The 14860-nt window shown below is 47.0% G+C and overlaps 1 protein-coding gene across 3 annotated transcripts in view; it reads left to right on the top strand.

Annotated features, from left to right (window-relative positions):
- Window positions 1–14860, top strand: part of CUX1 (cut like homeobox 1) — a 449005-nt gene that overhangs the window by 335878 nt on the left and 98267 nt on the right. For 2 of the 3 annotated variants that reach the window (XM_023740264.1, XM_023740266.1), the window contains exons 10-11: window positions 5400–5504; window positions 12780–12968. In XM_023740264.1, coding sequence (XP_023596032.1) covers window positions 5400–5504; window positions 12780–12968 — 294 coding nt within the window. The remainder of the gene's footprint in view (window positions 1–5399; window positions 5505–12779; window positions 12969–14860) is intronic. The other variant, XM_023740265.1, reaches the window with a different exon arrangement.

Raw genomic sequence — 14860 nt, 5'->3', positions numbered from 1 at the left:
GGTCTGGAGGGAGCTGCAGAGGTGGCAGAGAGGCCTCTTTGGAAGAAGAGACTTCCGAGCCCCCCACCCAACTCCTCCAGCCCCAGTTCCCACAGCCTCCTCACAGGCCCGCTGAACCTGCCTCCTGTGTGCCACCTGCCCGGCCCACACTAGCTGCATGCCTGGACTGGCTCCTCCACCAGACCCAGGTAATAGGAACTTCTGGCAGCCCATCTGGCCTCGCTTCCTCTCACAAACACTGCCATCCTCCTCCTCTTCCTCCCCCTCTCACCTCAGCGCCTCCTTAATGCGAGAAATGGTCAAATAGTAGTTTTTTTCTATTGTCGTAAATGCAAAATGTTGGATAATGAGATAGTCGATAAGTTAGGAGTAGGTGTACTATATACCACATTTTCTACGAAGAGAATATTCCACATATTCTACAGCAAAGAAAATGAGTCAGTGAACTCAGTCTTCCAATAATCAATGTAAAATTCTGGTGATCTCCCACAACAAAAAATTGACTTTCACCAATTTTGCTTTAAACGGCTCATAGTTCAGTTTTGATGTTTGTTTCCTAAATAAATGCTGTAATTATAAATGAAAAGATGTCATAAAAGAAAACAATGGTCAGAAAAATATTATAACAAAATACTGTATTTTATTTTTAGATAGATCTTTCGTCTCTAGTATGTTATAATTAAAAACATTTCTTTCTATTCTTTGCTCTACAACTTCTTCGGTTATTTTGTCACATTTAAGCCGCTAAACAGCATCTGCTTCCGTGTGTAATAAGGGTAATGAATTGAGTCTTTCTTCAATCGTTGTATGCTAAGGGTTTTTTAGTCTCTTTAGGGATGAAAATGGGCGTTCCATTGTGCAGTTTGTGATGGCTAAAGTTAGGAATATGGAGAAAGCAATTTCAGCATGGGGAAATAGGCATTGTATTTTATCTTTCTATTATGGTGTCATACATGGCTACATGAGTACAATTTGTCTTTCCTGAATCTGTAGACTTAGTTCTCATGTAAGAATGAAATTGCCCCACTTCTCCATAAAGGTTTGTATTTAAGTCATCGGAATAAGCCCACACTAATTTCTTGGATGCCTGCTTCACCAGGTTTATCCATGCCCTTTGTTGCTTTCTTGGAAGACGAATTTAGAAACACGCTCATTGTTGCAAAATAGAAACATTTTGCACGATACATAAATATTAAATTTTGCATCCTTTTAATGTGGCTAATACCTTGTTTATTAACATATGTAGAGTAATATCAAGCACTGTGTCCTGCACAACAGACCATAAAAAATGAAAATCACTTGATACATAAATTAAAATTTTTCATGTTAAATATTAATATTTCCAATATTTTTTGGAAGTTTGCTATGTTAGTAGTATATTAAATTATTACCCATGTTAGTATTATATTAAATGTATGCTAGATTGCATCTACATGTATGCCAAACATAGTTTAAACTAAAAGTTTACAAGTATTATTGTTTTCAAAACTTAGGACATAACTCTGTATGTAAATGCTATACAGTTAAAAAGTAACTTGATTGAATTAATTGCAGTGGTTGACTTACTCGAGTTCCCTCGCTTTTGCGCATCATCTAGGACTGGAATTGTCATTGTTTGTTTGCCAGGATGTGTGCAAGAGCACGCTTGTGTGTGTATCATGGCAAAGAGCATTGCTGGCCCTCCTGGCTAGAGTTGCTGGATCAGCAGACACGGATGTACAAGACAGTTCTCTCAAAATGGATCAGAGACCTGTTATCTGTTAATGTAATCTATCTTTGCCCAGTAACTGCTCATGTTGGATCCAGTTGCATATTGGGTGAATGTAGCAAGAGTTAGACTCAACAGCCCACCCCCACCTCTTGTTTATTAAAAAGAAATAGTATACTCTGAAGAGACCCTCTGAGGTAAGGAATTTCTGTTATACAAGAGGGGGCCATACGAGACAGATGTCAACGAAAGTGGTAGGGGCCTCATAGCTTAAACACCCTTGCGCATGGGCGCCCTCTTGACCCTGCGTGAACTTTATTTCCAGCCAGCACGTTCTCACACATTGGAGCTGAACCAATTTCAGTTAGTGCCTTGCCAGTTCCCTTCCACTGTGGCACTTACTTTTCCTTGTGTCCTTTCTGATTGGCATCTATGAGTCTTTGCTTTGGACAACTGATACCCTTGTTTTGTTGATGCCCTAAGCACATGCTTACCTTGCTTATTGGGTAATCCGTCCTTGATCATCACTGTCTGCTGACATGACTAACATGAAGAATTACTGAAACAAGGAGGGACTCATTGCTTTCTACCTTCATGGTGACTGCTGAGTGGAGGCGAGGAGCAGCTTACAGTCAACAGCTCCGTGCCCTCGTAGATGAGGAAAGGGTAATGCTAACCTGAGGCAGCCCAAGAGGGGGGCCTTAATATTGATGATGACATTTACTAGACACTTGTTTTCCATGTGGTGGACACTACTGGCACTTGACCATGTCATCTTATTGGTCCTTAGTCATCCTGCGAGGTGGCTATTTTCTATCATAGTGGTCAGAGCTACCACCAAAATGCAAGCAATGTCCTCATTTATTCACCTGCCATCCTTCATTACTTTTCCTGTTTCCACCACTTTCCCTGTTTCTCAGAAAAGTACAGAAGACAAGCAAGAGTCAGCAAGAGAAACCTCCCAGGAGGTCCACTCAGGCCTGGCAAACACTGTTGTCACCATCAGGTGGCTGTAGCCAGCCTGGCAGGCTGTAACATGGCTCAGTCCTGACCGAGACCTAGACCTGTGTCCCCATGCCTCTGTCTCCATGGGGACAGAGGAGGAAACAGGGAGCTCGTCAGGGACAACAGAGAGTTGGGTGACTCATAGTAACCACAGCTGTGCGTCTGGGGTTCCAGAACAGAAAACAGTACTGAAGCTTTCCGTCTCCATCATTGATCCCAATTCTAGCCATGCACAGCTTCAGCAGGTTGAGTTGTGGTCGTCAGGAAGATGAGAGAGCTTGGAAGCAAGTGATACCAGTGATGCTGAGGCCCTGGCCCAGCACTCACCCTTTCTTTCTGCCCTCGCTGTGCGTGATGAGGTTCAATGTGGCTGTAGAAGACAGAAACTCATCATCCCAATTGCTTCTCAATGCCTGTTTCCCTGCTCCCTCATTCAACTGCTTCTGCACCTGCTTTTATTTTTAATTGTTCTGCTCTGTGCACGTTTAACCCTTTTGTTGGGGGCAGCACTCAGGATATCAACCCTAACTAAATATATATCATCAAAAAGTTACACTAAAGTGCCAAGTCAGGCCAAATGAGATAAAAGACTGCGACTACAAAGGGAGAGGCCAGAGTGATTCTGTTCATTAACTTGGAAATGGAAAGCAAGTGCAAAAGGTCTGGAGGAATTATGCAAACTGAGGAAGAAATTATCAATGTCTGGATGCTTGTCCTGGAAGCCACGTGCTTTGATCAGATGGGACTCTGCTCTGAGCAGGGCTCCTTGTCAGCCCATTGCCCATGCTGTCCCGAGCTCTGCTCATTCCAGAACTTGTCCCAGGGCCAAGTGTATGAGTCAGGGTGGTGATGATGCTACCTTGTTGGCTGCCACCAGGACAGCTTCTCTACTAGGTTAAGAACTATGTCGAAAGTGTCCAATAAATTATCATCATTCCTGGCAGAGTTATGAGGATTCTATGCCCAAGGATTTAGCTGAAAAGAAAGCGAACTCTTGGAATGAATGGAGCGTCTGGAAATAAAGTGGACTCACTGAAGAGGGAACCTTCCCGGAGCTGTGCGAGTTGAGCAGTAGGCACGAACCAGAATCACCCCTGCTGCTTTAACCACCCTGGTCACGTTGCTACCTCTCTTGATAGAAAACAGCCACCTCGCCAGATGACTAAAAGACCTAAAATGGGGTGATTCTAGATACTGTTTGGAACAGAGAAGGTGGGAGGAGACTGGCCATAGGCAGGTCTGGCCAGGTGCTGAATTGGGTTGAGTGCAATTCTGAGAGCTTCCCGAGAAACAGGCAGGCAGGAGGCCATCAGCACCACCTGGGTAGACCAGACGCTGTTGGAATGTCCTCATTTGTCTGTGTGCAGAGCAGGTAGAGTCTCAGAACAATGCTGCCGGGAATGGAAGCCAACCTCAGAACCACTTAAGGCCACCAGACCCGCTCCTCATACAACACTCGACGGGTCATCAAGGACCAGGCAGGCTAACTTCTGATCTGTTTTCAGTGCTTTCTTAGCAGTTAGCAGACGCGTGCTAGTCACCCCACAGATAAAACACACGTGCTAGCCTTGCTCAGCCAGGCTTTCCTCGTTCATCTTTTCCATTAGCCAAATGGGAGTTAGGTGGGAAGAAGGGCCCGTCACTTTTCAGATCGCCTGCCCGTTGTCAGTCAGTCACCGTTTCCCACCCACCCAAGAGTTTTGTTTCCATGATAATTGTGAAACCAGCACAGGCTCTTTAATAAGATACTTCTGATGAATGCTGAGTGCAGTGCACTTCCATGTACCTGAATCCTTGCAAGGTCTCTGAAGGGGGTAATGTTCCATTTTAGAGACGGAAAGATAGATGCTTAGAGAGGTTAGGTAACTACCCCGGTACCTCTGCTCCCAAACGCCCAGATCTCTTATTCTACCTCCTGCCTGCTGCTCCATGTTGTCCAGTGGGAAATCCTGGTTTGCTCCCCGATAGCATTGCTTTCCTCTCTGGGAATTACCTGCAAACGACAGAAGAGTCCAGGCGCTTCTCTTGCAGCCTCCCTCCTGCAGTCGGCTCTCTTCTTCCTGGAGCCCCAGCACCAGGCCCGCTCTCCCTCCTCTGGCCTCCGATTGGCTAACGGTATCAGCACTGGTGTTAGAAAGCTTTGTCAGGTGAAGGGTTAAATATGTTGAAATAAGCCTGGCTTTCACAAAAGAAGGAGCATTTACACCCTTTACGTTTATGGAAATACTTTGTGCAGGAAAACAACTACAACACTGTGCATGTTTTAGGAAGAGAATGGCCAAAGTGTCTTTAATTCACTGTTTACCCATGAGAATTACTCCCAGGAGCAATCCTGCAATAAAATCTTCTTGGTCTGTGAGAATAGAAAGAAATTGAATCAAAAGACTCTATTTCCACTTGTATTTATTCAGTCTGGGAAATTCAGTGGGCCGGAGCATTAGTACCAGCAGGGGATTCCTTGCTGCTAGCGTTAAATTACTGTCATAATCGCTCAATTATTTCTTCCGTGTACTGTTTAAAATAAAAATCCATCACATTCTGTGTTTTTTCCTAGCAGTTATTAGGTTGAGTGTTTAGGAAAATCAATTATAGTCAGTCAGGCATGAATTGATAAATGTTCTTGTAATAATTGTCAGTTGTTCAACTGAATGTACTTTCTCTCCTCACCCCTTTTCATTTCCTTCAGAGGGCAGAGGTGGCGCAGAGAGAGGCGGAGACCTTAAGGGAGCAGCTCTCATCAGCCAACCACTCTCTCCAGCTGGCCTCGCAGATCCAGAAGGCTCCGGATGTGGTGGGTAGTCACGGCTGTCAGGCCCCTGCCCGCCTGGCATCTGCAACTTTATGTTACAGCTGCTTTGTTATTTTTGTTCCTCGCGTCTCTTTTTGGAACAATATTTTAAACAGAACTGCTTTCTTGGTGGCGAGCGCTTTTAACAGTTTAAGGGCGAAACCTGTTCAAGTCAAAATGACAAGCCTTGCTGATTACGCACGGATGCTTAACGGTCAGCATGAGGCCTCCCAGTGCAGAGCTGGAGGCGGGTGAGAGGGGATCACGCTGGCCCAGAGGGTAGTTGACACTGTCCGGATGGAGATCTTAAACTGAATCCTTGCCAGAACTACAAGGGAAAATTGGAAGTTTGTTCTCCTGGATGTGTACTGCCGTGGTGAAAAACCGTTCCTGGTGAGCTGGGAGGCCCATGAGGTAATAAAATAACCACCTGCTCTGACTTACATCAGCACTGGACTCTTACGTCTGAAGTGCTGGCATTCAGGAAGAGCAAGGCAAAAACCTTGGTCATTTTGCTTCGTGGTTTAACAAAAGTAGCTCTTAGCTGCAACTTTCCCAGCTTGACCAAGAGAACTTTGAATTACTGGTTTTCAGACTCTTTCCTTTCAATACTATGCAGTGATTTGGAGCAGCATAGTAGGTAAGACCATGGATATCAGCCATACTCTTAGGTTCATATCCCAGCTCTGCAACTTATTAGCCATGTGACTTTGGGCACGTGGCTTAACTTCCCTGACTCTCAGTTTCATCTCCATAAAGCAAGAGTTTTACGAGGATTCAAAAAGTTTTTGTGAGAAAAGCACTTAGGGCAATGCCTGGCACAGAGTAAGTCCTTAGTAAACCTTTGCAATTACTCTCAGTACCATTACTGTGGTTGGTGTCATTGTCTCTGATCCAGGAGTCCTAGTTTCTACCAGGTTCAACTCTGTGGCTAGTTGCCTCATTTGTAAAATAAAAATTAAGTGATACTGAGGTCCCTTTGGAGTCCTGGTGGCACAGTAGTTAAGAGCTGTGGCTGCTAACGAAAAGGTCAACAGTTTGAATCTACCAGCTGCTCCTTGGAAACCCTGTGGGGCATTTCTACTCTGCCCTGTAGGGTTGCTATGAGTCGGAATCAACTCAACAGCAACGAGTTTGGTTTTTTAGTTTGGTAAGGTCCCTTTAGCTCTGATAGCTTATGGTAAGTGTATTGCAATTGTAGATGTCCTTTTAATTCAACAAAGATTTATCGAGCCCTTGCTGTGTGCCAAGGCTTGTAGCAGACACTGGGAAAACAATGAAGAATGAGAGTAGATCCTTCCCTGAGAGACAGCAGTCTAGTAGGAAAAAATTACTGTTGTAATAAATTCATATGTCAGTTTGACAGCCATTATTTCACCTAATTTGTGAAACAGGGTATTATTATTTCTTTATATAGGTGAGGAAGCAGGAACTCTGACCATAAACACCTTCCCCCAGAGTTAGTCAGCATCTGAGCCTAGGCTGGACTGGGGTCTTCTGACTCCCTAAATCAGTTGCTATTGAGTCCGTTCAACTCATGGAGACCTCGTGTGTCAGAGTAGAACTGTGCTCCATAGGGTTTTCAGTGGCTGACTTTTTGGAGGTTGATCACCAGGCCTTTCTTCCAAGGTGCCTCTGGGTGGACTTGAACCACCAACCTTTGTTTAGCAGCCGAGTGTGATAACCATTTATTCCACCCAGGGACTCCTGACTCCCTAGACCAGGCTTTTAAACTATAGTGAAACCTGTGAGAGCTACACCTCCATGGAACTGCCTTGTTTTTCTGGGTCTCGCAAGTTTTCCACCTTTGATAGGGTGCAGTCACCACGTTTCTAGCACTCTATTTAGTGGAAGATATTTGAGTTTTCCTTCTCTGACAGGTTTCCGCTTTGCACAGGTTCTGGCTTTCACAAGTTTTACTGTATTCCCTAGGAGTAAATCTGAAACACAGCATTTTGGAACTGAAGCAGATTTTCCATGTTAGGGCTACCTTTTAAGAATGGATTTTAGTTTTCTTTCTTTAAATTACATTAAATAAAACATGATTTAAGTGTTTCAGAATATGGAGAAAAGTTTTCCATTAAAGGGACCATCATGTCCTTGGTACTTTGTGGACTCTACTACTTAATCCTAACCGAAATGCACCCTTTGCTCTGTTACTTTGCCCTCACCCAAGTTCAGAGGGCCTGAATACCATGCCGTTGCTGAAAGGAAGCCCTCAGGGATGGGATCAGCACCAGCCTCTCCGGCCTCTATGGTTGTACTTGGTTCTCGAGGGGAAGTCATGCATTCTAACGTGTCTACACAGGGCTCCTGAGTTAAATGTTTTGATTGAAAGGATTTTTGGCACCATTCAGCACTGCAGCAACCCAAACATTTGAGAAGGAAATGAATGTTTTTGCAGGTAGAGTAAGTTGTAGATCGTAGGGGTGCTTAAACACTTCATCATCGGTAAGTGCAGTGTTTACATGGCATCAATTCAGTCTTCAAAGAGCGAGCCTGCTGGGGTTTCCATCGGGTCTGCATTTCCCACATAGTCGGGGTGTTCCAGGTCCAGCCAGTTGGGTAGCGAACATAGGAAACGGAGCCAGCGGAAAAACGGTGGTTTGGCTGGCATAACACGTCAGAGAAATAGTAGAGTCTGTAGATGTAGCAAAAGCCCAAACTGATCCTTTGGGGGTCAATGGAATCGCCGATCCTAGAAGGTGAGTGGTCACCTGCAGAGCTCTGGTGGGGACCGGCCGGGCTTCATATGAGTATCTCATTTCTGCCTCACAACACCACAGTCCTTAGAGGTGCTGTTATTATCATCGTTCTACAGATAAGCAGACTGAGGTTCATACCAAACCCGTTGCCGTCAAATCAGTTTAGACGTGTGGCGATCCCATGTGTTACAGAGTAGAGCTGCTCCATAGGGTTTTCTTGGCTGTACTCTTTACGGAAGTAGATCTCCAAGCATTTCTTCCGTGGCACTGCTGGATGGGTCCAAACTGCCAACCTTTAGGTTAGTAGACGAGTGCAAATCATTTGTGCCACCCAGGGAACTTCTGAGGCTCAGAGGAGTTAAGTAATTTGCCCAAAGCCACACAGCTTGAAAATGATAAAGCCAGAATTTAAACCTAAGTTTGCCGTACTCCAAAGTCCATTCTTCTTCCCCAGCACCAACCTGCCCCTCCTTCATGTGCACTAAAGGAGACATTCTAGATGAAGATACTTTTAAAGTGTTGTTAGGTTGTTAATTAGGTGCTGTCGAGTCGATTTCCAACTCATAGCAACCCAATGTAAGAGTAGAACTGCCCCATAGGGTTTTCTAGGCTGTAGTCTTTCCAGGAGCAGATCGCCAGGTCTTTTCTCCCACTGCGACACTAGGTAAGTTCAATCCACCAACCTTTCAGTTAGCAGCCGAGTCCTTAACCATTGTGCCACCAGGGTTCCTTATTTCGTGAGGTATTTGGAGACAAATATGATCAGTTCAGGGCTCTGGTGCACCAGAGGCTTTTTTAACCTAAACAGACCATAATATTAGAAAAAGTGAATACCTATGATAGAAGCCAGCCCGCTTTGTTTAACTGGTGGTGGCAGGAGTAGAGGTGGCAAAAAGAAAGAGATATGAAATGGAGGCTTCTGTTCCCTCGTCTTTTCCCCTCAGAGGGGCAAGTAGAACTAGAAGCTTAGCCTGGACTGCCACTGTGTATCTCGGGCCGGGGTTCTGGCCTTACCATCATTCTGCAGTGAGGGTTTCCTTGTATTGAGTAGTACTTCTGCATTCCATTCGTATTTATTACGGAAATGGCTGCAGGATAAGAGAGCCCGTTATCTAGCTCCTGTCAGTCTCAGTGCTCCAGTCTCAGTGGAAGTACTCCGTAGACAGACAACTTGTGATATTTCTTGCAAACAGGTGGGAGTGAGGGGAGGCAAGCAGGTTCAAAGAGACAAATCTGATGGAAGGCCCCCTGAGTAACTACCGTTTTTACGTTTCCTCTTCCCTTGGAAAACACACCTCACTACTGGCATCATAAGCCCTTCCATTTTTTCCACATTTTAAAGCTGAGGTTCCAGGCTTGGGGAAGTCCATTTCTGCTCCTTACTTCACGAGCTTGTCTGAGCCAGGGTTCTGACTCCTGCCTTCACGTGCTCGTCTGAGCCTGGGTCCTGACTCCTGCCTTCACGAGCTCATCTGAGCCAGGGTCCTGACTCTTGCCTTCATGTGCTTGTCTGAGCCGGGGTCCTGACTCCTGCCTTCATGTGCTCGTCTGAGCCTGGGTCCTGATTCCTTCCTTCACGTGCTCGTCTGAGCCAGGGTCCTGAGCCTGGCTCCCACCAGAATCCCTGGGGGAGCTCCTAGGCCCTGCCCCAGCCCTCCTGAATCCCAGTCTCCAGGCTAGGGCCAGGGAACCTGGCAATTGAGCCTTGGACAGATGTAAGGGGACCAGTGGCCCCGGCCCACTTTGAATCTACATGTGCCCCATTGTGACTTTGTTTCTCGAATAGTGATCTCAGTGACTCTGAATGGCCTGACACCAGCCTCCCTGAACTTGTAATGGCTGCCCCTTCACCTCAGCGCACCCACCTTGCTTGCTGTTACATAGATTTTCTTTCTGGATGGTGCTCTTTGGACTTAGAGGCCCTGTTCTGTCACTCTGGCTCAGGCCTCTCTTGCCCACCAGCCCTGGATCATCCCACAGGCCCGTCTCTATTTCCTTCTTAGTTCCCAGCCGTGTCCTGATGATGGGACAACCAGGGCTGCCCCCCATCCTGGAGACAGGAGTGACCAGGCCTAGGCTGAGAGGAGATGATCTTTTCTTACCTCCAGGGTTTTATGGCTTTGGGGTCTGTTATCTCACCTTGCTTTATACGCGACAGGAATGATTTCTGCTATGTTATGAATGAGGAATGTGGCTCGGGTTCCTGAGGGTTAAATGACATGCCGAGGGTCACACACCAGCTTGTGGCAGAGCTGGCGCTGGGGTTGACAGAAGGACTGCCCACTCCCAGGTGCCTGTCCTGGCTCCAGGGCCAGCACCAAGAGCTGCTATCCTTATGCCTAGTATCTAAACCACTTATCCCTGATGTGTTAACAAATACTTGCCCCGTTTAAAACCCCCGATCATCTTTTGGCTTATTTTACAGGCTTTTTTCCTAACGGCACTTTAAGCACTTTTTTTGGCTGATAGGAGGTTGATAAAATGAATTAAATTATGTAGACATGGATCAGTTTACACCCACCATCAACTGTCCTATCCCCTTCTGCACCAGAGCCTCCAGTGGCTTCCTGTGGCCGCCCCAAGTCCAGGTGCCTTGGGCTGCCCCCCTAAACGTTCCCCAGCAGGTGCCAGCATGATCCCTCAAAAGGTAATGTGGACCACTTCTCATGCCCTGCCCCCTGTTCCTCCCAACCAAGGCGCCCACCCTTTCCCTAGGCTCCCACCCTAGAACGGAGCCCTTCTTTTTTCTGACCAGCCCTGCAAGCTAGGCTCGGCTCTCCCTTCTTTCCCTGCCTCCTCCCGTGACTTCCTCGTCGTTCTGTTAGACTCTACTGTCCTGCCGCGTGCTGCCCAGGCTCCCTGCCGTGGGTCCCGGTCATGGTTGTTTAGGGCAGTGCCTCCCAGGCTCTCTGTGGCCAAGGACAGATTTGTTCCGTTTTTTCAATTCCAATCTGTTGCAGACTGACAGTTTTACAAAGGACAATGAAAGTGCCCCAACAATGTGGAGTTGCTGCTGTAACAGTTTCCAGGCATTCACTCTCACTTTCTGTGCTTCTCTCTTCGGACACCAGCAGCAGTTTGTTAACTGGCCAAGGTCCATGACCTGCACTTCAAGTCGGACTGGTCTGGAGAGCATGTGCCTGCTATAAATACACCTGCAGGAAGATGCTCACTGGGCCCCAGGGCTGAGTGCAGATCTGCCAGGGGTCAGGGGAAACAAAGGCCTGATTTTACAACCTGACACAAATCAAAGACACACAGAGGAGTGACTGCATCCCACACAAAGCTGAACGGTCTTAAGTGGTAAAGACCTTAATGTCCCAGGAGGAACATCTGAAACTTTGTTTCCCTGGCTGACTGACTGTCCCCAAATGTGGAAACCCCATGACAAGTGCATTGGGGCATGGGAGGGCATGGTAGCACGTGCCAGCTAGGGTCTGCCACTGCCACCCAATATGGGTAAGATCGACACAGAGCAGTGCACTTCAGGGGGAAGGGATGACAATGGGGATGGTGGCATTTTGGCGGCAGCGTGAGCTGCCCCCATGTTTTGCCATCACAGGGGCCAGAGCTGTCCTGTCCTCCACATCCTGTCACTCACTCACACACGTGCTTCTGCCGCAAGGAAAAGTTTCCCAGATCGTTCAGGAGCCGGGATTATTTTTAAAACTTGAAAAAGTACTGTTTTAGCCTTTGAAAAGTAGAATTATGGATGAGTTTTTCTTTTTTATACCTTTTCTCTGTTTTGCATATTTTCCACAATGAGCATTTTTTGAGGAAAAAAAATTTAAGTTAAAAAAAAATCAGATATCATAAGAGTTTCTAAGCAAAGGCACGCCAAACATACATTTTCCACGTGCATCTTTTAACTTATTTGAAAATAGTGACTCTGAGAATCAGCTCATCAAACAGTATCTAAGCTTCCAGATAATTGATTTAATAATGAAACCAAAGAACATCGATTCACATCATGTGATAGAAAACCTGAATGCTTTGGAACGTTCTGGGTGTGCGCCCTTCTCACCTCCTCAGAGCTTCCTGTTGCTGTTCCTCTGTCTGGAACACGCTACCCCTCCCCACCTCCTCCCGGATCTTTGCTCAAATATCATTCAGCAAGCCTTTTCCTGACCATCTTAATAAAGCCTCTCCCAACTCCCAGCCCCCATGCCACTTCCCTATATTTTTCTGTAGCACTTATTACACTGTGTAATCTACTAACACATTTATCTATTGCATCTCCCCCTCCCCACCCATCCCCACTAGAATGTAAGCTCTGTGAAGGCAGGGATTTTTGGCTTTTTTGTTCGCTCCTGTATGCCAGTGCATTGTGGGCACTTAATAAATATTTGTTGAGTGAATAAATCAAGATGGCAGCTAACTACAATATACGTGGGAAGGTGGTGTGGGGAGTCTGTGGCAGGCTCGGTCTAAGCGGAGGCAGGAAGTCATGTATTGCCGTGAGCTCACCATCCGCACCCATGAGTCTGTGTGTGTTCACCTTGTTGTCAGCACAGTTGCCCCGAGCACCTGCCTGAAGCTGGTGCAGTTTTGTCATTTTCTTTCTTCTTCCTAGGAGCAGGCCATAGAGGTGCTGACCCGCTCCAGCCTGGAAGTTGAGTTGGCCGCCAAAGAGCGGGAGATCGCCCAGCTTGTGGAGGACGTGCAGAGACTCCAGGCCAGCCTCACGAAGCTGCGCGAAAACTCGGCCAGCCAGATCTCCCAGCTTGAGCAGCAGCTGAGTGCCAAGAACAGCACACTGAAAGTAAGGGCGCCGGGAGGCCGCGGGAGGGGGCCACCTGGGGGGAAGGCCTGGTGTGCGCACACATCCCCCCATACCCCCTCCGTCCCTGCACGGGTCCTGGGGGCACTGAGGGACTGCGAGGTCGACAGGCGGGTCAGGCTGGCACAGTGCTTCTTGGTCCCATCAACATCCTGAGCTCTTCAGCAGGTCACTTCTGCCCCCGAGGTCTGGGGTGTGTACTGGTCATGGTGACAATGGCAGGAGGCCTCGTCCCAGAAGCTGCCTTATTTACCCTGCCTTGGCCATGGCAAAACGGATAGCTGATTTTTGTTGTCTGCAAAGGTAATGGTTAAAATGTCATTCTCTTCTAAAGGCAGAAGTGCCTGCTTGGGATTTTTTGTCAGTCTGAGCTTCAACAAAAGGTTTCCCCTGAAATGAGAGCAGCGTAAACAAGGCCTGAGGTTCCCCTCAGACGCATCACTCAGATGCACGTGTTCGCTCTCCGTTGGAGCTCCTTTCTGGAGGGAGTCTTGTGTGGGAGAGAACTGCTCATCGTCAGCAAACATGGCAGTCCTGAGTCTCTGTACGGGCTCTAGCAGAGCTCCCAACCCCGAGGCAGGGAGACTGAACTCTAGTTAGCTTCTGCCTGGACTGTTTTTCCCTCCCAGTGGGCCATTCCTGGCATGTACCACAAGTGTCCCTGGCACTTGGTCTCAGTCCCCATCCTCTAGCATCTCTCCACTGTACTGTTGGCCACATGAGAACTGCCAAGACAGAAAGTCTGGTGTCTGCCTGGAGGCCCTGTGTGTTCTCGCTGTGGGGCCTGAGGTGTTTGTCCAGGTCAGAGGCCATCTCTGCAGATGTGCCTGCAGGCCAGCTCTGTTGGGCTTCCCTGGCTTTCTGAGCATGATCCCAGCAAGAAAGCTTCAGAACCCAGTGCCTGAAAACTCTGGCTCTCTGTGTGCCTACAACCAAATGGAAGCCAAGAGGTTCCTCGAGCTCAGCTGAGCTGAGACCTGGAGACCACGCGCCTGAGCAACAGGGGATGTTTCTGGGTCCCGGTGCTATGCCCTCAGGCCTGTGCTGTACCCAGGGGCCCAAAGATCGATGCTGCTTCAGCACAGGGGTGCCCACAGGTTCAGCCTCCTACCTCCCAACACGGAATTGTTGGCCAGCCTATTCAGAAGATAGATCGTCTTGAGGTTTCTCATAAATTTGTATCTCAAATCCAGAACCTGGAGTCTTTTTCATATGTTAAAAATAATACTTCATTTAAGGTATTTACAATCCGTTGAACTTAGTATAATGGAAAGTAGTTCTGGAATCCTAGGATCATAGCATGTCAAATCCAGAAAGGACTCCTCTGGAGGTGTCTTATTTGACAGATGTGGAGAGTAGGGCCAGAGAGGGGACAGGGCTCCAGGCTAGAGGTTTCCCCACCCTGCCGTCCCTCCCCAGCCAGTATTAATGCTCACTCAGATTTCTTCCTGCCCCTCTCAGTCTGTGTGCAAATGAGTGACTGGCTATAAAGTATATCCATTATGTGTTAAATATAATGGATATACTTTATATATATGTAAAATACAGTGAATCGAAGTTAGTTGTAAAAATGTAAAGAAAATTTTTGTTATATTAGATAATTCTGCCAGAGCCCTGGTGGCACAGTGTTAAGAGCTCAGCTGCTAACCAAAAGGTCAGCAGTTGGAATCCACCAGCTGCTCCTTGGAAACTCTATGGGACACTTCTACTCTATCCTATAAGGTCACTATGAGTCGGAATTGACTTGATGGCAGCGGGTTTGAAAGATAATTCTAGAACGTGGTTCGGCTCATTTTCATTTAAAAAAAAAAAAATCAGCTTTTCTTCTCAATACATCATGTGTTTCTAACCCAGGACTAAATTGCTACGGCTTC

The sequence above is a fragment of the Trichechus manatus genome, unplaced genomic scaffold (genome assembly GCF_000243295.1).
Source record: "Trichechus manatus latirostris isolate Lorelei unplaced genomic scaffold, TriManLat1.0 scaffold00151, whole genome shotgun sequence".
NCBI lineage: Eukaryota > Metazoa > Chordata > Mammalia > Sirenia > Trichechidae > Trichechus > Trichechus manatus.
The sequence above is the reverse complement of the archived record's forward strand: the minus strand, read 5'-3'. Positions and strand labels throughout refer to the sequence as shown.